Genomic DNA, 22,979 nt, shown 5'->3' with positions numbered 1-22,979 from the left:
TAGTTTCGCACTGAATTTCATGGCACAGCCTTTTCTTAGAGGAACACCTTTTAGACACAGCTAAAAAACTTCTGTTTGAGTCTTTTGAGTTTAGTGTGAACTTAGTGTTACCTTGCAGCTTTTAAAATACCTCCCAGCTCTTATTTGTTTGAAAAATATGTATAAAGTATTTGGAATCCATTGGGTTAAACTTTCTTTCCTGCAGTTTCCGATCGGCTATCTCCACAAAATATTTATATATTGACGTGTAGGCCAGATACCTAAGGCTTTATCCTTTGTACCTTTTACGCGGCATAAAAAAGCAGTTCCAAGCCAGTTTCCTGGATGCATTTTTTGATGGTCTCAAAAATGCCAGTCTGACCATTAGACACAGAACTCAAAGCCGCTAAAAAAAAATAGCTTCATGGCACCTTTTTCTCCTGTGTGTAAGGGGCTTAATGGAATCATTAACACAAACAGTAATGTTGCTAGTTGACTGCTAAGAAACAAACAGCTGTTGGTATTCAAAATTCAAATTATTGTTGCTTCATGCTTCATTTTAGTAACATTCACTGACTTTTGAAACCAAATAATTTAATTATTTCCCTTACATATTTTTTGGATATGGCAACAATTACATACAAAAGCAATGCAACCAAACGTTAAAACAAAAATACCATTATTACCATTACTTAATCTAAAAATAAGATAGAAGTAATACATAGATTTAAATATCAGACAGAATATTTCTTGCAAAAAGAAACTGCCATGCTCGACTCAAGTGGGTGGCTCCCATCCCCTGCCCACAGTGCCCTGAGATCATTAGAATGAAAAAACACATACATACATATACATAAATACAGTCCAGCAGAGATAAGAAGCGCTTGACCTTCTCTTACCAAAGCATCATCACTGTGGGAGACGCTCATGTTGCTCCTGGACAGACAGGACCGTGACAGGCGATGACACAAGGAGATGAGACGCACTGATTGCTGGAAGAGAGAGGAGAAAGGACCTGCAGTCATTTCACTGGCCCTCGCTGCAGTCTATAACAGTGCCTCATGCACTCATATAACGGGCCTCATGCAAGAACCACTCGTACGAACACATTTGTTCTTAAATCGCTCATATTTATTATTTCACTGGAGTCTACTGAGCAACAGGCTGGTTAATGTGGGACTCTGTATGACATTTCACAATCAGTCAGATTCCACAGTAGAAAGGTATAAAATGATACCTCACTACTGTATATCCTAACGCCAACAAAACAAGTCTGAGGACTACTGCACATTGCAAGCCAGATTCAGAGTCACAGGCAGAAAACACGGCTTAGACTCACCTCAAAAATGCACAACAAAAGTGGATTTTATGACCCAGAGCCAATGAGCAAAACGGAAAAAGAGGAATTGTGGTAAGTCACCTTCCATTTCCTGCGAGCAGCAAACCTCTTGAACTTCTCCATGTTGACAGCCGATTCCTTCCTGCTAAGCTCCTGCAGTGTGTCCTTTGGCTATAATAGGGTGGGAAAAGCAATCTTTCAAACCATGACTTTGTACATGTAATTGTTTGACACAGCAGTGGTGCTGTTATACATTTACTGTTTCTTTATTGTTTGCTGTGACTCACAAAATGTAAAGGAATATTTGGGCTAAAGATATATCAATTTAAAAACAGGGCCAACCTTGATCCAAGGATGACACAAACTATCTTGGATGGTCATCCTTCTCCTGATGGAACACAGAAAACATAACCAGACTCAGAATACATAGACTTGAAATCACTATTGTATTATCAGAACAACTCAGCAGGTACTTCACACTAATAATAATGGCTGGCTAGCTTATATGTCAACCATTCTGAGAGGAGAATTACTGATCTCTTTCAGCTCTAGTGATTTTGTACTTTATTTGATTTTTTTGTTAAATTATTAACTAACTGTAACAGATACATATATATATACATTTGTTAAATTACACACACATAGCTTGTGCATTCATGGTTAAGGATGTTAACCACGGCATTGTACTTTAAAGCATCAGAGACAATAGACAATAGGATCTTTTTCATTTTCAGTTCACTTTTGACGAACAATGTGAAGTCACATTGAGAGGTATCTCACAGTCTACACAAAGATGAAATGAGAGTACCTCCAAACCAACAAGAAACCTATGGAGCAATTAAGTCTGGCCTGTAACTGACCAAAAACAGGAAACAGCATTATGGAAATTTATGCAACACTTTCACAGCTCTGAGAATAGCATGCCGACCACTCCGCAATTGTTAAGAACATTGCACTCTCCTGCGCTGTGCCACCAAATATCCTCTGGTTATTTCCTGCATTTCTTTGTTCCTGTGAAACATTTATATTCAGCTATATAAGGCTGAAATCAATATTAAACTCGATTCAAAAATCGCATGTGCTGAATAATAAAAGTGTGTCATTATGCTAGCTGGTCTGTACAGACTAGACTGACACTGATGATTTGAGAGAGGGTAAGAAATGATTAAACAGAATGCAATTACAATCATATAAAAATGTTCCCATACTTAAAAATATATTTGTCACAATCTATACAAATAAAGCTGGAATGTATGACAGATTAGTATTATTGTTATTGTTATTGTTATTGTTATTATTATTATTATTATTATTTACAGTCCACACAGCCAGTATTGAATTCCTCAGTGACTGAAAGGCAGCATACTTTGGGTCTTTGATGAGGAGCTTTGAGATGAAATCTTTGGCCAGGCTGCTGGTGTTCCTGAAGAACTCCTCATCAAACTGGTAATTGACGGCAGATACATTGGCCAGCGTCTCCTGTTTGCTGTCACCCAGGAACGGAGAAGCACCACTCAGGCTGTCATAGTTCAATGGGAGGCGGGGGAGCAAAGATTACACAAGACACACTGATGTCAAAACATTGTGCCTGACGTGTTGGTTGTTTGAGTGCTAGAGCAATTGCGAATATTAACAAAGTGGGGAATGGGTGACAGGGAAGCTAATGGATAAGCAGTCAAATCTGTTCATTGCAAATATTGAGGAAATGGAAGACGATAGGTCAAAGGCAGCTGATACTTTCAGAGTGCCTAGTTAAAATCCTTCCGGCTGTGCTTCGTGTTTACCATATGCAGGCATTTCTAAGTAGGCAAAAAAATATCCCTGATAAGCAGTTTCACACTTGCTGTCATCCAATTAAACGCACGTTGCTCTCAAGCAAACGGCACAAATGTAATTTCAGCGCAAATGAAATCAGGCAGCCAAGGAAAGCAGAAGTGGCAGACAAGGAGAGTCGGGAGACTGGAGCAAATACAGATTACTGCTTAAGCCACAACCAAATGATGCAAATACATCATGGTGAATTAGAATTACAAATGGGGAGAAGGGGCAATGTACTGTCAGCCATCAAAACCAGTGCTGCTAATGAGATAAGGCTTCACCCACACACCAGCAGCACCAGTGACAGACTGCAGTAAGGCATATGGTGTGATGCTAACTGATTGGAGCTCCACTTATACAGTAGCGACTGTGGAGTAGGTGGGAAGAAAACCTGTGGTCCTAAAAAAAATATTCCTGGCCTTAGAGAGCTGCAGAGTGTGCAGCCTTGTTGTTACTCAGCTCATGATCAATTATAGCAGTAAATTACAAAGTTAACTCACCTCAAGTGGTCTATTGGGTCTGGATTGGTTGCTGATATTAAGGCAAAAACAAAAACCAGCACACCCAGTGGCTCTCCATGGCCAGGAGTAAGGACCACTGATTTAGACACTGTGGTTTTTGCAGAGATCGGAATATGACAAGTTATACTTATGCGTAAGTTTACAATAAGCCCAGCTAGGAAAAGCAAGACAGCACTCAGTGCTCTACATCCATGCATACAAAATATGTACAATGTACACATGGTAGCACTCAAGGGAGTCCACCACATATATATCAATAAATAAACAAACTACAGCTAGTAATGTGATTCATGTTACAATTCTGCATGTATATATGCCATATATTGTTACAATTCTACATTTCATACACATGTTCATCATTATATCATTATGTTTGTACTTACAGAATATATGTGATCACACCAACACTCCTGCAATGAAAAAGAAAATAAATTATATGGCAGAAATGCAGGATGGTAATTATCTGGGGTGAGTTTCCCAATAGCGACGTGTCTTTAAAATGCATGACAGACTTCACGCACAATTTCAAGACAAGTATTGAAAATGTCATGTGCATTTCCCAAAACATGATGTGAGGAGAATTATTCAAGAGTAACTCTAAAGAGTTACTTGAAGATAGCCTTCCCTTCAATTAACTTTTCAGGTGTGTTTCAATGCGTAATCAAAATTACATTTGTGCTAACATATTGCACTTTCTTCAACACAATTGACATGAGACAATAGGCTACCTGATTTACTAAGGCGGTTTGAATAGCTTTTTTAATCAACCAAAATAAATGTTGCAGAAGCAATATCACAAGAGCACCTTTACAAAACAACACACATTTGTGGTAGGGTAAGGGACACAGGTATGTTTAGAGGTAATTGATTTGTTCTCTTTCAGTAAGAAGGCGGAAAGGGATTAACAGGGCACACACGATTCTTGGAATCTCACGACTAGTGCCGACATTTTACACTCGTAAACATTTTACGCTCTTGAAGAGATTGGGGAAACTGAACCGACTGCTGCTTAAGTGAGTGATAGAATATCTCACCACATGTCAGATGCAAGGCCAAGTGACTCATAGTTGACCACTTCTGGAGCTGCACACATGACACAGAGAAATATACACACAGTGAGCACTTTATTAGGTAGACCTGTACACCAGCTTGTTAATGCAAGTATTTAATCAGTCAATCATGTGGCAGCAACTAAATGCATACAAGCATGCAGACATGGTCAAGAGGTTCAGCTGTTTCTTAGACCAAATGTCAGAATGGGGAAGAAATGTGATCTAAGTGATTTTGACTGTGGAATTATTGTTGGTGCCAGACAGGGTGGTTCGAGTATCTCAGAAACTGCTGATCTCCTGGGATTTTCATGCACAACAGTCTCTACAGTTTGCAGAGAATGGGGCGAAAAACAAAAAGAATTTCCCTGATTAAGTGATCCTGTCTTAAATCTGAGAGTCTGGATCCTGACAGTGCAGCTGTTTCGCTGAAATAAAAGCAGTAGAGTCAGAATAACTGCCCTTTATGGAATAACACAAAAACCACAATTCGGCAAATCGGAGACATTGCAAGGCAAAGCAAGAATTGCTCTCTTCTGGATGACAAGTTTTACGCTTTGTGCAGCCACTCGATTGCAAGGTTAGTCCTACATTTTAAATGGCTTTTATCTCCGTAAACCTGGCAACCGCGTTTGGACTGTTTCCCTGTGCCTGCATGATGCATCAGTCCAGTGGCTCCTGGCCCTAATAGAAAGTGGGATACTTGCTGGGCACTGGCCATGCCAGTGTCTCTGATCTCTATTTGTCACACTGCACTGGTGCGATTCCCTGTGGTGCTGCTGGCTGCTGTTCAAAAGAGGATGGATTAGGCTGCCCGGGAGGGCAGTGCGCTCCTAAACTAAACAGGAACATCTCTCTGCAGCAGCAGCACATAAAGGTTGCCCCGGGGAGATCAGGAGGAAGTGACTCAGTGAAGCAGACCTGTGTGCAGCAAAATCTCTTTTCACCTCTCCCCGTTCCAAATTTACAACCTGCGCCAGGGAAGCAGGGTTGGCACAAACACCAGGGGGCACACCCTGACAGATTTAGTAGAGAATGAAGAAATAAAAACAAGTACTGGGAAAGACTAACCCACAAATTCCGGAGTCCCAAAAATGTTCTTGAAATCATTGCTAAAAGTAATCTTGTGGGCCAATCCAAAGTCAATGAGCTTGATGCGTGGGTGAGGGGCAGTCCTGTTCAGCAGCATAATGTTTTCTGGCTGTGAAGAGAAAAAGTTACAGAAGAGAGCAAGCGAGAGAGAGTGTGAGAGTGAGAGAGAGAGAGAGAGAGAGAGAGAGAGAGAGAGGGTGAAAAATAGTACTTTCTGCTGGAGTCACTAGGCAATAATCAAAAGCACTCCTGACATGATGAGTGGACTCTACCTTCAGGTCAAAGTGGGCAATCTGCTTAGAGTGCAGATAGAGGACTCCCTCCAGGATCTGCTTCAGGAACTTGGTGGCCTGCTCCTCTGTCAGGGACTCCTTCTCCGCCAGGAAGTCAAAGAGCTCTCCCCCCGCCACGCTGCATCAGGGACAGTCATTTCACCACGTCATTTCAAAGAGCTCTCCATCAGGGACAGTCATTTCACCACGTCATTTCAAAGAGCTCTCCATCAGGGACAGTCATCTCACCACATCATTTCAAAGAGCTCTCCATCAGAGACAGTCATCTCACCACATCATTTCAGGATGGACCATCATCTCACCACATCATTTCAAAGAGCTCTCCATCAGGGACACCACATCATTTCAAAGAGCTCTCCATCAGGGACAGTCATCTCTCCACATCATTTCAAAGAGCTCTCCATCAGGGACAGTCATTTCACCACATCATTTCAAAGAGCTCTCCCCAACCACGCTGCATCAGGGAGTCATCTCACCACATCATTTCAAAGAGCTCTCCATCAGAGACAGTCACCTCACCACATCATTTCAGGATGGACCATAATTCATGGCATTCATGGCATTCTTGGACATGAGTATACACTATGCACCATATTTTCAAAATGACCTTTGTATCAGACAGCTACAAGCACAACTGGAGTTTTTTTTCTTTCTTTAAAAAAAAAATCATACGTTGGCAAAGCAAAACAAACTTATTTGTTAATGGCATAACAATTCTAGTTTTCACATGTACATGAGACATGTGGCTTGTGATTAAGAAGCCGTGAAGCAGCTGTGGAGCTGTGACAAAATAATGGCTTGTGATAACAAGCCTATTGAGGCCAAGAGGTCTTTCCAAACAACCTGCCACCCAGACAAAGGAAAACATGCAGGGACAATGTTTTCTTTCCCACCAAACCACAATACGTTCATTCAATTTTACGGATACGTTCAACATATTCAGTGATAGGCACACTCTGTACACAGTATATAGTCGTTAGGCTTAAAGGTCCCATATTGTACACCTTTCCAGTGTTTTATTTTAGATCCTGATCCTGACGTTTGTGTGATTTTTGGTACCAAAAACATGTCTGCACCACCACTCATGAGCTTCACCAAGAACAGGCTGTTTTACTGAAGGCCCATTGATAGGAATAAACTGCTTAAGCAGTTATTAACCTGGATTATATACCTTCAACTCCTTTATAATCCATGTAGCAAGGGAATTGTCATTTTCCACAATATGGGGCCTTTAATACACAAATACTGGCCATGTTTGGGGAGGTTTCCAACAGGATGACATATGAGACATTTTCTTGACGGCACAAAAAAGGTTCCTCCGTGTGATTCTACAAAAAGCCAGAATCCCTTACAACAAGCACAGCTGGTTCAACCGCATTGTAAGCTGGTGAGATCACTGGTTTGGGGCGAACCCCCAGCAACTTATCATATCTTATTTAACCCTGATCCTTTCATATGGACACGACTGCAGAATAATAGTGAAAACAAATACAGAAGGATCCTTAGCAGTACATACATAAGTAAAAGGGCAGCAACTTTCATTGCAACACAAAAATATCCATGGCAGAAATAATATTATATTTTTAATGTGCATTCGTATATTCATATTACATAATAATTTGCATTCATGAAATGCAATTTGCATCAAGTGAAACTTATTTTCCATTTCTTATTTTGTTTATGCCAGGTGATGTTCAGAGCATTCATTTTGTATAGTTACAGCTGGATGTTTACTGAAACACTCAAGTACCATGCTCAAGTGTACAACGCCTCACTGGGACATTGACCCCGCATCCTTAAAGGCCGTGCCACTACGGACAGCTCCGGCTGCGGTTACACAGCGGCATCGGACAGGGCGACGAGCGGCCGTACTCACAGCTCCAGAATGAGGATGACCTCGGCCTTGTTCTCGAACACGTCGTGCAGCGTGATGACGTTGGGGTGCTGAATCTCCTTCAGGATGCTGACCTCTCGCTCAATGTCGTCTCTCGACACGCCCCGCCGGCTGGACTTGCTCCGACGCTTCTTGATGAATTTGGCCGCGAACCCCGTGCCAGAGCTTTTCTCCCTGCATTTCTTCACCACTGCAAAGTGACCGCTGCGGGGAACAAAACATATATGTGTGGTCTATACCCTTAATGTCTAAAGAAGATCAATGATCACTGGGGAGAGTTGTCACAAGCAGACAGCTCTTGCTTACCTGTCTAAAATTATGTAAATAAATAAGATATGAAGATGTAATAAATACAAAATATGTGCCACTTGGTATGATATTTATTCCACTGTGATGTATTGCACCAAAGAAATGTAAGAAAGAGTGAAAAGTGTGATAATATGCCCCGCTCACAATAATTCCAGTTCCCAATGCATTGTAAAAATGCAAAAAAACACAAATCCAAACTACAGACTTCCAGATGTATAAATCCATTTGAATTAAACATGTCAACAGAAACTCCAAAATACAACCTTTCGACATTCCTGGTTGTCACCACCAAAGCAATGCCGTAATCCTCGTGACTCACCAGTCAACTACATGGTGAAATCAGAAACCACAGACTGTCTCAAGCACGGCTCCCAGTGTGCAGTCAACTGTGAAATACTTGAAAGAGTAAACAAACACTGCATTTAGTGTTGAGTGCTCCTCCTGCAGTCCGTACTGTCACCATGACGATGATCCCACCAAGGCCCTGTTATGCCACCCCATCCACAGTAATGAGCAGCATACAGAGCCTGTCATACAAGTGACTATGGCATATGCAGTAGTATTGCATACAGACTCCATGCAGGCCTGAACCACAAACTGAAATGCTATACCATCACCAGTCCGCCTTTACATATTATATTTATCCACCAAAGACCCAGAGTGAAACTAAAAGCTAGGCAAAAGAGATATAGGCAGCCTGAACAGTTTTTACAAAGCTAAAGTCAATATCTTTAATGAGGACACATAAATGTTTCATCAGGCAAAAAAAAATTGACCAAATTAATAATAATAATTCGATTTTTCATCCCTCTCCAATTTGTCATTGTCAGTCACCTGTGCAAGCAGCACTGCACTGAATGCAAGACCTTCTCCAATGCACTCATCCCATACTATAGGTCACAATGTAATAGATATCATGGTTCTCATTGTCCTTTCCTGTTTAAATACAGGTTGATTGATTGATTGATTGATAGTACAAGAGCTCAATATAACCCGAGCAACCCTTATTCACTTCAAACCACCAAACCTCTTGAAAAGCATAGCCAAATGCATCGTCACTGTGGACTCCCAATTATCAGCTAATGGCACTGACCAGGATCAACATGACCAAGCCTGCACTGGTGCCACTTGTTGAAGGGGCCCTTTTGACTTTTTAAAGCTGTAATATGACTGTAGCCAGACAAGCAGCTGGATATTTCTCAAACAATGGCAGGAAGGAAGGAAGACTGTACAGGAGACAGTTTAGTCATGCTAATCGGATGTATGCTGCTGCTTTTTCTGGAGTCTGGTAATGTATTTTTATGGAGGCCCATTTTTTGACAGTTTTCAGTGCTCACATGACAAACAAACAAACAGGCTGGGAAACAACTATGAGATGATCCGGAAATGTAAGAAAACTTTGAAATGCAGAATTCCCCTTTAGAATTAACACCCATAAATGGAAATGTATATGTATGTAAAACTGTAAACCAGGGGCAAGAATTTCTATGTTACCATGTATGAAAATATGATTGTGTTTTAAAATGCTTCCTGATTTAATGTTTAACATAAGGCATAATGCTTGGTTTTGTGAAAAACATCATTAAATGTAAAGTGTATTAAATGGGGCACATGCCAGGACTATACCATCCTAACAAAATAACAGGGCGATAATAATCAAATAACAGGGTGATAATAATCAAATAACAGGGTGATAATAATCAAACAATTTATTTCTAAGAGGGATAAGAACATATTGTTTGACTAATCAATTGTAAATGAGTGTACCTGGGCAAGCTTGTATATGAAAGACTGCCCTTTCCGTTCAGGGAATATGAAAAGCACTGTCAGTCACAACAATAAATAAGACATCAGTGGTTTGTCTGCTATGCCAGTTTCCATGGCACCATGAAGTGCAGCCTCAGTATTCCTTATTGAAATCTTCCCAAAGAGAGCCACATCCCAGCGTGCAATGCAAATTACATCACATTCAGCACAATGGCCAGCCCACAAAGAGGAAGCTTGTCTGTGGCTGTGTAAATTTGGCAGTTCGAGTGAGGAAAAAAACCCCCACAAAGGTCCTCTCGGGGCCTGTTTGAATCTTAAACTGACACAACTGTGCATATCAAAATGTCAGAGTGGCCTTTTGCTCCTAAATCGGAAATGCCATGGTGATGGAGTGTTTCAATAGTAACTGTGTCAAATGACGCCCTTGCCAAATGACAGCACTGTGCAGGACATTGTGTGGATTTTGTGCTTGGTAAGAACTCGCTGCAGTAGGCCGCTGGCCTGGGTAATGTGTGACCAGTGTCAAGTGTGCCCAAAGACTATCTTCAGAAAAAGATAATACCACAGAACCTGATATTTAAAATGTGTTTACCTCTGGTCAGTGTGGCTTCTCTTCCACTCACTACAGCACTTTCATTAAGCCAATACAAAAAAATTAAAAATACCTGTGCTTCAAAGCCTCTTCTAAGATTATGCACAAACTCAGGGCTGCTTTTAACCAGTAATGTTTAAGAACTGAACTCTAGTATTCTGCTATTCTGAAAAACCCCCATGTATTACTGTAACATACCGGTAAACCATGCATGTTGCCTTCAGACTGTAGGGAATTTCTTCAATTGAGAGGATCTGATGATTGAGATGCTAAGCATTTAATTATGCCACAGCGTTACTGGTGCACACAGCCTCCAACACAGAAAACATACTTCTAATCCTGATGTCATTATTCCACACCATCTGCAAACAAACTTTGAGTAATCAGTTGTGAAATAATGTCTATATTACATTGTTTTTTACATAATTTATCGAGCTAGCAGATACTGTTACGCAAGGAAGCTCCTGGCCTCCGTAAAATGAATCTCAGCTCCACGCATACTGCTGGAGTTTACATGTTACGAGTGGAAGAAAATTCCGGTCTCTGACCAGGCAAAGCTGAAAAGCATGGCAGTTATAAATAGTGTATTCAACAAGGCTGTTCCTCCCTGCATGCTCAGCAGAGTGCTGATGCTATGCACGGGGATATTTGGTTAGTACTTGAGTGTTTGAGTGCCAGGTCACTCCTCCCTAATGCCCCAGCACAGCCATGAGAGCACTTGTTGTACAAGTTTCCCTCTCTCAAATGAGATATGTAAGTGGTCTTCACTTACTATGGTCTGGTCATTAGTCACAGTATAGGGAACTTCTCAATACAGTAGGACTATTAGCAATACTGTGCAGTCTGCACCATTTAGGTAAGCTCACTGAAGCCATTTTGTAGATCACATTTACTTATCATATTCTGTGCTATATACCTATATGAATCTATGCACCAAACATATGCCAACACATTAAATATGCAGATAAATAAAAAATAAAACTGAGTTCTACATTTATTGTAACCTGAACTAAGTTTAGATCATTTAAATGAAGTTAGTAAGCAGATGTGCTGTCAGAAGAGGTGAGAAAACCTTCAAAAGAGCTTGGAGAATTATATCAATGACACCTGTCTCTACTGGGAGATGGAGGGTATAAGGAGGGCAGTGAGAGAGGAGTCAGAGATAGAGATAGAGTAAGCAACAACACTGAGGTGTTAGGAGCTCATTTTAGGAGCTCAGATCTGGTATTTCACTTTGAACAGTGGTGTAAATATCTACATCTTCAGCTCACTCTCAGTTCATAAATGAAAAAAATCCATCTCACACTTAGTATAGACATTCTATTTTATTTACCTGTAAGTCTGTGAGCCAATGGCATTGCTAAGAATAGTAATGAAATGCTCAAATCTGCACAAAATGGAGTTACTGTACATTGGTTCCTCAATGCCCCACTTCAATGTTCCCCAAGATTCCACTTCATCACACAAAGGTGCTTCTGCAGAAGATACTGCAGCAACACAGGGCCATTACATTACAAACGCCTAATCAAACATCGTCTACCGTTAATAGTGATGTGACAGTGCATCAATAACACTGACAAATTGTGTGTGTTGCTATGGCTACAGGAACTCTTGAGCCTAAATCTAGCAGGCAGCATAATAAGAGACAGAAAGGAATATAATTGAATTGAATTTGCTTTCAGGTCCCCCAGGAGTAACTGCTGTCTGCTGAGGGTTTCAGATCCCTCTTACAGCCAAGTCAGTAAGACACAAGGTGCATCCCATTATCTTTCACTGCACCTCCTTCACTCCACTCCTCCACCATCACTCCTCCACTCCAGCAGAATTATGTGGAGCAAAGGAGTGGAGTTAACGAGTGGAGCAAAGGAGAGAACGAGGGGGAGTGAAGAAAATCGGGAGAAGCTTTTCGGCTTTGCTGTCCTCGACAAAGTCGTCGTCTTTTTTGAAGAAATAGCCTTGTCATAACTGTTATTTTTTTGCCAAGCCCACAAATATTCCCATAACCCATTACAGATCTTACATATGGCCAGCCCATTTGAAGCTAAAAAATAGCTTGTAAGTGTCAAGCTCAAGCTGGATAGTAGAATGCAGTAGCCTGTTAAAAACACAAACATGGCATTGCAATCAGCATACAGCAACATTGGATCTATACAAACATAACTAGGCCTATTTACTGTAATCCCAGAATCCTGATGTGTCTGATCTGAACACCTCGTACAGCTTATGTTCTAGGATATTGTATCTCACATACGCATATTCAGAAACAGTAATGCCTATATAAACAGCCTATATCGCATGACATATTATTTGAGTTATCGTTTCCAAAGTACAGTGTTCACAATGTTTCCGACTGTAACATCTGTAACAAATTTATTGGTAATAATACAATATGTAAATATTTGGAAATGGTTAGTTGAATAAATTCATCCATGCATGTTCACACACTGAAATAATGGTAGCGACAATGCTGATTTAGAGTCATATTGGTTTTATGTACAAATATATAAACCCGCTACCATTTTAAATTGGTAAATTTGCTTATAGGATATGAGCCACAAAAACGGACATTTCGCAATCCAGGTAGGATGCTATGCGTGATAATAACAACACGCAAATTTGGCTAAATATTTTGCATAACTGGGGGAATTCAAGTTCACTGCCATCTCCTCTTTCTGGATCTGGACAGTGCTGGATTTTGTGGGCTAGGCTTTCATAGTATGTGGACGTGAGCATGATGATGTCACCCAGAAATGTGAAAAGACTTCCACTGAAATGTGGGAGTTGTATTTGTATACTTCGATAATGGGGCAGTGGAGGGAAGGAGTCCAAAAAGATCGGTTTCCGGGGCACAGAGTGGAGGAGGGCGGTAGTGGAGTGAAGGAGCATGCATTTTCCGACTAATGGGACGCACCTACAGTGGAATAATTCCACTGACAGTATCCTTTAGTACAGACGATGCAAATGAGTTAATTTTATCAACCATCTGGGGCCCGGCTCTCTTAGCAAGAGAAAGTATGTTCTGAAGAACAATGTATCTGACCATGGTCCAGCGGTCGTCTGTACAGAACAACACTGCCGAAAGTGGTTGTGTATAATGAGTGTGATGATCACCTTCAGATCAGTGTCGATAATTATGGATGCAATGAAATAATTAATTGGACAACTTAACAATTTAATAATAATAAGCTTAGTGTGAAATTATAAACAGCTCAATTATAAATGATGCAAGTGAATTATATTAAGACTGTGCACTTTTGTTGATACATCGCACTGCATGCTCTTGAGAAAATACATAATTATTATTTAAGGAGAAGCAAGGAAGTCTAGCTTCACACTTAGTCACACAATGAGTCAGCCATACTTTTATGTTGTTTATTGTATTTAGTCAATGTTAAACAATTTCAAAATTGTTTCTTCTTTTAATCACTGAAGGCCTCGCTCAGGGAACTAGAACATGATATGGAAGTTAAGAAATAAATATTTTCTTCTCTCATGAAACTGAAATGGCATATAAAGGAGATATCATAACTCTAAAGCCAGACATAATATACACTAAGTCAGAACTTTATTAGGTATTAGACTTATTGGTCTTCTGCTGCTGTAGCCTAATCATTTAGAGGTCTGACGCGTTGCGTGTTCTGAACTGCTGATCGCCGTTTTGTTTTTTTTGCACCATTCTCTGCAAACTCTAGAGACTACTACTGAAACCACCCTGTCTGGCAATCATTCCACAGTCAAAGTCACTTAGATCACATTTCTTCCCCATTCTGACATTTGGTCTGAACAACAGCTGAACCTCTTGACCACATCTGCATGCTCTTATGCATTTAGTTGCTGCCACATAATTGGCTGATTAAATATTTGCATTAACAATCTGGTGTACAGGTCTACCAAATAAAGTGATCACTGAGTGTATGTTGTCATGTGTATATGAGACCATCCTCATTTTAAGCAGCAGGGTTGTACAGAAGTCAATGTGTTTCTATATTTGCAGGGCGTCAGGGTGTGTATTCACATCAAATGAAAAAAATCACACCAGTGAGGGACACAAGATGAAAGATGATAAGGGCAGTTGTAGGGGACTCAGCTTAGACTGGTCTATCTGTCCTGTTATCATAATGGAGGACACAACATTCAAAATCAATGCAATACCAACATAAGTATTTCCAGGTTCCTGTACAGGTTCCTGTACAGTATCACCCAGGATGCATCTTCTAGGAAAAGGTCAAATTGATACGCAAGCGAAGATGAAAGACAGGCCAAGGCTATAATAGCATCAGAGGGTATGGATGCTGTATCCATCCATACACTCTGCTGAGGGACCCAATCCCACTCTGGACACAGCGGACAAACCCAACCCTGTGTTGTGCCCTTGGAGTCAATCTCGCTCTCTCTCTTTGTAACTGAACAGAATCTATGTGGAAACAGATACGGTACTGGGGCAACCATGGCATGAGCTGCATGCAGAAGCCTTTCTAATAACCTGCTGGCTGCTTCCTGTTTTAAACATTAAACATCGCATTAGTCCTTCCCCTGAACTTCCCCTTGAAACTGTTGAGTACGTAATTTACAGTGATCCTACATGAAAACATATAAGCTGCTCCACTGAAGACGTTTATAAAAATAAAAAGTATTTATGGAAAAGGTATTTTATGCCTTCATAAAAGTCGAACTGCACAGCCGAGCAATAGCAAGAAAGTCTTGTTCATTGCAAATCGGTATGAAACTGGATTTTCTAGATGAAATCTTGTAACTGGGAGGAAATGAGTGCCCTTTGACATTTCTTTCATTCATAAAAAAGAAGACGAAAGGAAATATCAGCCAGAGAGAAATTAAACTGATTCATATTTTTAAAGGTTAAGAGCATATATAAAAGAACAGTCCAGTTCAGGTTATATGATGAAAATAAAATTGATTCGGAGAGATAATATTCAAAAAGGGCAGTTTAAAGCAAGACACTTAATTATACTGGGCAGCTTTGTTTACCAAAGTTCAGATAAAAACATTTAAAATTATGCTGAAATACCACTGGTCCCTAAGTAGCACCAAACTTATAAATGCACAGTTGCACCTTAACCAGAACTGAGGTATTTATGTTTTACCCAGCTTTGAAACTATTAATTGCAAAAAGTGCTTTACATCACTGTGATTCCTTTACACAGTTTGGCCTCCAAATATGAACTGCTTCATTTCTCAAATATATGATATAGTATAGCAGGTTCATTGTTGCAGTTCTATATGCAGTTAAAAAAATGTATGTGAAGATATCATATATTAATTACATTGAAATCAGTTGAACTGACTTAAAAAACAAACTTGTAACTGTGCACATAAGAGGTTGCAACTATAACGCCCAGCTGATGTGCTGCTGTTGCACTCTTGACCATTGAATACTCACTGCTTTCATAAAATATCCAGCCGTAAACATTTATTGTATATAAAATGTAAATAAGATTGTCTGCTGAATGTCCTGGCCCACTGCGCACAATGCGGGAAAAGCATCAGAAATGGTGTTGCATTTAGACACATTTCCTGTGACAAACTTTGATTTGTTGATGGCACACTCACATTTTTCTTGTCACCATCTGTCCCTTCATTTTCAGCAAGCCTGGTGCAAGACACTGATTTTTAACTAGCCACCTAGCAAGCTGATGAAATCCAAAACTGCCACACAAAATAATTTCACACATAACAGAAATTTCACAAAATTTTATTACAGATTTATATTGATATAATAAAATATTATAAGAATATAACAAAATAAAATTGACTCTCCTTTCAGTTTTCAATTAATATTTTCCGGTCATTAATATTTTGTGGAATTACCCAAACATTCCTAGAACATTGTTCGCCCAGGCTGTTTGTACTTTACAGAATGGTCTCACATCGTTATAAGCCTACTTTTTCTGGCTAGGCTACATTTCACAGGAAAGCAAGAGGATGCCAACTGCATGACTGGGGCATGCATTCTTGTCACTTTTAGAATGTACACCTCACTCTGTGAGGAGAACTTAGCCTTCAAATAACAGTCATGAATTCAGAAGCAGCATTCTAGTTTCATATGACCTTAGAGATTTCTTCATTAGTCATGGCCACACTAAGATCATTGACATAGAAAGCCCAGTGTTTGTTAAACACCTTACACTTTACAATACAGACCAAAGCTGCCATGGGTCGTGGGCTAAAACCCACACATTAATAAATAAAAGAAGAAGACTCCTATGTAGTGGAGTTTCTACAGTTGGTCAGCCATGGTGCATCCCCACTTCAGGTTTGTCGGTTTTGTGATTATTTTAGTTTCTGTTGTATGCACAGCATACTTCTTTGCAGCCTTAGCATCATGGGGAGAATTTGCCTCATAGATAGATATTGCCATTGTCAGTGATTGGCTAAAAACCGCCTTGTTTCCAGAGCCTACAGTATAGGCTTCAGGTTGAAAGGAAACCACCCAGAGACCTGCATATACTGCAGTCCACCAGAGAACCCTGATCTAAGCCATTTTCACCAGTATCACTCATTTGACTTGGATATAGGAGTAACTATACCCTGGGGCGTCAGTGCAGTTCCTGCCTCAGCTAACAGTTCTATTGCAAGCATGCGAGAGCAAGCAGTTCTCACCTCACCGTTGCTAAAAAGTGAATATTGCACCTACATGGATTTCACTGCACGATAGTGAGCATGGAATCCCCTTTACATAAATGACATTAATGGCATTTTGGCAGACGCTCTTATCCAGAGCAGTTGACTAGACTAAGCAGGAGACAATCCTACCCTGGATCAATACAGGGTTAAGGGCCTTGCTCAACTGCCCAACGGCTGTGCGGATCTTATTGTGGCTACACCAGGGATTGAACCACCGACCTTGCGTGTCCAAGTCACGTATCTTAACCACTATGCTACAGGCTGCTTTAAAGGCATACTATGCATAATTTATAGGCCTGGATGCAGCCCTTTGTTTACATACAAAAAACGTCTATGCCTCCATTCTCAACCAGTTATACAAATGGTCGCAAACTATTAAAATAATGACAATTAAAGATCATGAGGCAACAGTCCAAGAAAATGGTTTTTCAAGGTCAGGAAAAAGGAGGAAAATAAATAAAGTACTCAAACATATACAATGCTCACACCCTGATGAGTACAGCTGTTAACTCATATCCATATTTGCAGCATATTATACTCATATTTCTATTAAAACACGACTGAGAGGATGAAAAACATTCAATGACAGATTTAGCAAACAATAAGCCCACAGTCATGCGGCCCGGCTTGAGCAGAGGGAAGTGGGCATGATGCTGCTTTTGTGCAGGGGATGGGCTGCAAGATGGAGTTGTAGCTGCATTACACATCGCCATGAATGCCAAGTGAGTAAATGCTCCACATCTCATTCAAGCGCCCGACTCCATTAAAAAGGCCACCCAGGAAACAGACTGTCTGCACAATGAAGAGCACCACCGCTCCATGGAGAGGGGCTATGTGTTTAACCCAGCCTGGTGCCACACTCCCCTCAGCTCTTAACAGTACTGAAAAGTGGGGCCCATTACATCCAATCAAAGGGGTGGTCGGTGCTATTGTGTGAGTGAAAACCCAAATAAAACAAGAATTTCGGGGGGAAAAAAATAAAGTATTGGCAAGTAAGAGGCAGATTTTATGTCATTAATGAGACAGATTCCCTTAATAAAGGGTAATAATTACCTTTGGATGCCCTGCTGTTCTCTTTCACTTTGTTGGCACATCACATAATATTGATTTCTGATGACAAGCTTTTCCTAATTAATCCTTAATGGTATAATTGATGTATACGTGCGGTTCATTGAAAATAAAAAGACATTCTGAAGTTAAAGTGCCTACAGTGATACAATAAGTGTTAAAACAATGACCACATGTCTCAAGTTACATGGTCAGGAGTTTCTATGGGCCCTACTATTCCTTTAGAGCAGGGCTGTCAGTCTCCAGTCCAGGAGGGGGACAGTGTCTGATTGTTTTGGTGTGTACCAGCAGCTAAGTAATTAAGTCACTGATTGTCTAAGGTGTCCACACGTCTTGTTTCCGAAGAGTAAACAGGCTGATTGAAGGGAAACCACAAAAAACTGCAAATGGAGGAGAAATGGTGGCTCTCTGTATTATAAATGCTGTTGTACCACCTCATACAGTAAAACACCTGACACATGATTAGCAAATCAAGGAAATAAATTGTGCAAAATGACAGCCTTCTTTGTATAATAATCTAGCAAATATACTTTTCTGGGTTTCCTCCGTTGTCTTCCCACTGTACATTACATTACATTACATGGCATTTAGCAGACGCTCTTATCCAGAGCGACGTACAACAAAGTGCAAATCAAACACAAGAACAAGTGCAAAAGTGGACCTAAGAAGACAGTACTGTTCCGAGTCCTAGTGTAAACATACAGAAATTTAGAACCCTTGAAGAGTACAATCAACTTTCAAACTAGCATACCACAGCTGGCAGCTAGAACCATTGCATTGGCAGGGCAAGCTAGTGGGATGGAAGTTAAGATATATTTCATGCAATTTTTGTTCATTCAAATCATTTCTTCATATGATACTCAAAATTGTTCATAAAACAGAACATGACATGAGTGGAGTTTCTGATCATATTCATCTTTCAGGATCAACGAGTAAATCAATCAAATTCAAATTTAAGGTATGAAATATAAGTAAGAGTAACAAAAATTTTTTTTTACATATCAACCCTACACGGGAAATTTGATTATGATATCCCACAGAAATATCCGGAAGGGATTCATCCCAAGTCTTTGGTCTTATACTGTATTGCTTTTCACATCTGAAACCTAATACCCCTTTCAAGGTAAGTGCAATTCTTACATGTTCCTTTCTTAGTAGTCAAATAAGATATTTAAGATTCGATTGAATTCTCCCCACTGGCTGAAACTCAAGACAACGACAATGTTACACTAAAGCAGTACCATACACTGCAACATCACTGTGGATCTCAAACCAGAACTAGTTCGTCACTTCGGGCAACCATGGAGTTTCACCAATAATAGTTTAAGGCTACTCTAACTCAAAAGCTATCACCCCAGAACTCAGAAGGACGTCCCATCAATGTATGCCATATTTACTCATCACTCAATGTATCAGTAAAGTGAGTGTTTGAATAGTGTCTTATTTCGGGTATTCTAATCTAATATAATATTGCGCGCTGTAATCACGTAGTAATTTGTTTTATTCTATTCCAACTATAAAAACCAAAATTAGATTTTAGATTTTATTGATAAAAATATTTTAGAATCGATAAGTAGCACTTACACAGGTTTCTCTCAACAATATTTAGTAAACCGGCCTTGTCAAAGTGTTACACAATACAATTTCACTGTACATCCATACCACATATGGGTTTTCTGAAACTTACATACAACATTGTAAGTAGCAATGCTACAATTCATTAGTACCTACATCACCTGTTAAATGACAAACCAAGCTAAACAATATATCGTGTCTCATGAAATCACCTACCTCCCAAGCTCTTCACCGATTTCATAGTATTCCTCAACATTCTCTTGATTGAATGCTGTCATGGTGAGACGAGATTCCCGAATCAGCGCCCGTCGATTTCACCAAAATACCGTATATCTTTCAACCTCTCAACCTTTCAATTTTGCGGCGAATCGTCCCTCATTTTAGTCTATGAGGGGGGCACGCCATAATGTTATAAGCATTATAAACATCTATAAACGATAGCAGAACAGTTCAAGACATATGCAATTTATACGGACAACTGCAGCCAGGACATCATCGCAAAAGGAAAGCGCACTCACTACCACTCAGTAGAGATCAGCTTCACCCCCTAGAGCGGTTCGCTGACGTGACTTTACACCAATAACACAGCGGAGTTTTGGAAACATTACAAATCCTGGAAGTTCACGGTTTTTTCAAAAATCAAGTTTAAATGGCGACTTTCCGAAGAGCAGAATTCAATCCAAGAGAAAATGACTTCACACTCCACGGTGCATGCATGCTTGTTGTTGCCTTGTCAACAGAGGAGGGTTTGGAAGTGGATGACAGTTCAGTAAACCCGTTAACCAAATGTGTCATACTTCCTCAAGGAAATCGCCTCTTCGTAAAAAGGCTGACGGCCAACTCAGTAGATTACTAATGCTAGCAAAGTTTTTCTCTCCATGAGAACTTATAAATATGAATAACATGAAAGAAGATGCACCTTAGGAAAAAATCTGCACGGCTTCCTGTGGGTACACGACGTTATCATCTGCGCGTGTGTATGTCAAGGTATAGGGTAATCGTGAATAACGTAGGCTACAGACTGCTCGCTTTAATGCTAGTGTTTCGCTCTGCATGTGGGTGTGTGTACATATAAATCCGCGTAACGTTATACAAAGTGCAATGATATTTCAGTCCTGGAGAGGCAGCATTTTACGGTTTGCCAGAAGCAAATGCACGACAGGACAGTAATAAGCAATCAATGTTTAGTGCTAACGTTTGCGGTTTTGAAGTATGTCAAAGGATGCAGAAACACCAGTGAGTATGTTACCTTAAGTTTCTCAGAAATGTTTCAGTAATTTGGATAACACATTATTATTATTACATTACATTACATTACATTACATTATTATTATTATTGGCATTTGGCAGACGCTCTTATCCAGAGCGACATACAGTTGATTAGACTAAGCAGGAGACAATCCTCCCCTGGAGGAATGCAGGGTTAAGGGCCTTGCTCAAGGGCCCAACGGCTGTGCGGATCTTACTGTGGCTACACTGGGATTAGAACCACTGACCTTGCGTGTCCCAGTCATTTACCTTAACCACTACGCTACAGGACGCCCTGTAGCGTGTATTTATTTATTTATTTATTTATTTATTTATTTATTTATTTATTTATTTATTTATTTATTTATTTATTTATTTATTATTTTTTATTTTTTATTTTTTATTATTATTTTTTTTAATTATTATTATTATTATTCACTTGTATTTGTTCTTGGGGTGTGAATGTGTGAGGTAATGGTGTGTGGGTCACTGGTCTGCCTGGACAGGCACCAGCCCCCCTGCAGACCTGATGATCCATGGATGGATTATTATTATGAACAACACATGGATTCATCTTCTGCATCAGGCCCCCAAACACATTCACCCAGCTCATAACCTACCTGATGAGAAGCTGGGAAATGTCACATATTCATCGATTCAACCAATGTCTCTCCAGGGATGATGGGAATGGTCAGTTTATAGTCCCATGTGCAAACCACAACCTGTCCGAATGAAATCATTTTTATTCACTAAACTCTGTGACTGTACTGTGTTAAAATGAGGCATTTCTTCCTGTGAGCTTTAGGCCAGTCTTACAAGGGAGCTTGGAAATAGGCTAAGGGCCTGGAATGAAACACAGACTGACAAAATGTCATATGCAATTATTTGTTAGGAATATTGAGGAAAACAGATGTTTATTTTCAAACATCCAATAATCAGCTCAGTCTGTCTGAAGAGTATTAACTGGCCTTGTCTGCTTTGGACAGGTCCTTGGTTGCACAAAATCCTTTCAAGTCAATTGTATTGTGTGAGCAATGATTTTCTCACTGAAAACTGTGCTGTTTTGATTTGAGTTGCCTTTTATCTATACACAATGGCCATGGTTCCTTTGCATTTCAGTCCTTTGTATTCTGCATCAGTAAACTCTAATGGACATACCTACAATTCTCAACGCTTCACATGGAAATCAGCCTTTTACAATTTTGGTTTGGAGAAATAGCTCCATCTTTTGCTTGATCCTGGAACGGCAGAGTGGAGATATTCACTCAGGTTCACTCAGTAATTTTAAGCGGTGCTTCCAATTGCATTGATCGATGTTAAGTGACTATATGCCAAGGTCTGTGCTATATTTAAGTATGTTCTTAAAACCTATAAAGTAGAATGGCATAACTAATATTCTTTTATGCTTTAAATGATTCAATGGAATCTGTCTATTACACGTTCTGAAGGGCTTTTTAATGTCACATTTTACCTAAATTTAGCATGGACTTTACAGTCAGCATGATTTTTCTGGGAATGCTATTCATAATTTATCGATTGTGCGGAGTCTTACTGTTAATGTATAGCAACTTGACTGAGCCTGCTGAGTAGTGCTTACAGTACATTAAGTGTTTGAATGGAGCATTCCAATGAATTGTTGAAATACACCAGTATACCTAAAGTATAAACTGATGTTTTTATAACATAGGAAAAATGAAGGGAATAACAGTTAGGGTTAATACCAATAAAAGGTAAGTGTTAGGTGGGGAGGGCCACCAGTTTGTCTCGTTTTCTTGCATGGTACTTCAGTCATC

The 22,979-nt window shown here is 39.9% G+C and overlaps 1 protein-coding gene across 1 annotated transcript in view; it reads right to left on the bottom strand.

The window, feature by feature from the left end:
- Window positions 1-20,878, bottom strand: part of LOC133141760 (death-associated protein kinase 1-like) — a 37,862-nt gene extending 16,984 nt beyond the window's left edge. Inside the window, exons 1-10 of the mRNA XM_061262463.1 lie at window positions 20,155-20,878; window positions 7,968-8,189; window positions 6,071-6,209; window positions 5,778-5,907; window positions 4,692-4,740; window positions 4,041-4,067; window positions 2,685-2,837; window positions 1,661-1,706; window positions 1,400-1,489; window positions 879-971 (exon numbers count right to left, since the gene is read on the bottom strand). Of these exons, the coding sequence (XP_061118447.1) occupies window positions 879-971; window positions 1,400-1,489; window positions 1,661-1,706; window positions 2,685-2,837; window positions 4,041-4,067; window positions 4,692-4,740; window positions 5,778-5,907; window positions 6,071-6,209; window positions 7,968-8,189; window positions 20,155-20,216 (1,011 nt within the window). The 5' untranslated portion in view covers window positions 20,217-20,878. The remainder of the gene's footprint in view (window positions 1-878; window positions 972-1,399; window positions 1,490-1,660; window positions 1,707-2,684; window positions 2,838-4,040; window positions 4,068-4,691; window positions 4,741-5,777; window positions 5,908-6,070; window positions 6,210-7,967; window positions 8,190-20,154) is intronic.
- Between the last annotated feature and the right edge of the window lie 2,101 nt (window positions 20,879-22,979).

Source organism: Conger conger, chromosome 12, assembly GCF_963514075.1.
Source record: "Conger conger chromosome 12, fConCon1.1, whole genome shotgun sequence".
Classification (NCBI taxonomy): Eukaryota; Metazoa; Chordata; class Actinopteri; order Anguilliformes; family Congridae; genus Conger; species Conger conger.
Note: the sequence above shows the minus strand (reverse complement) of the source record. Positions and strands in the feature narration are given on the sequence as shown.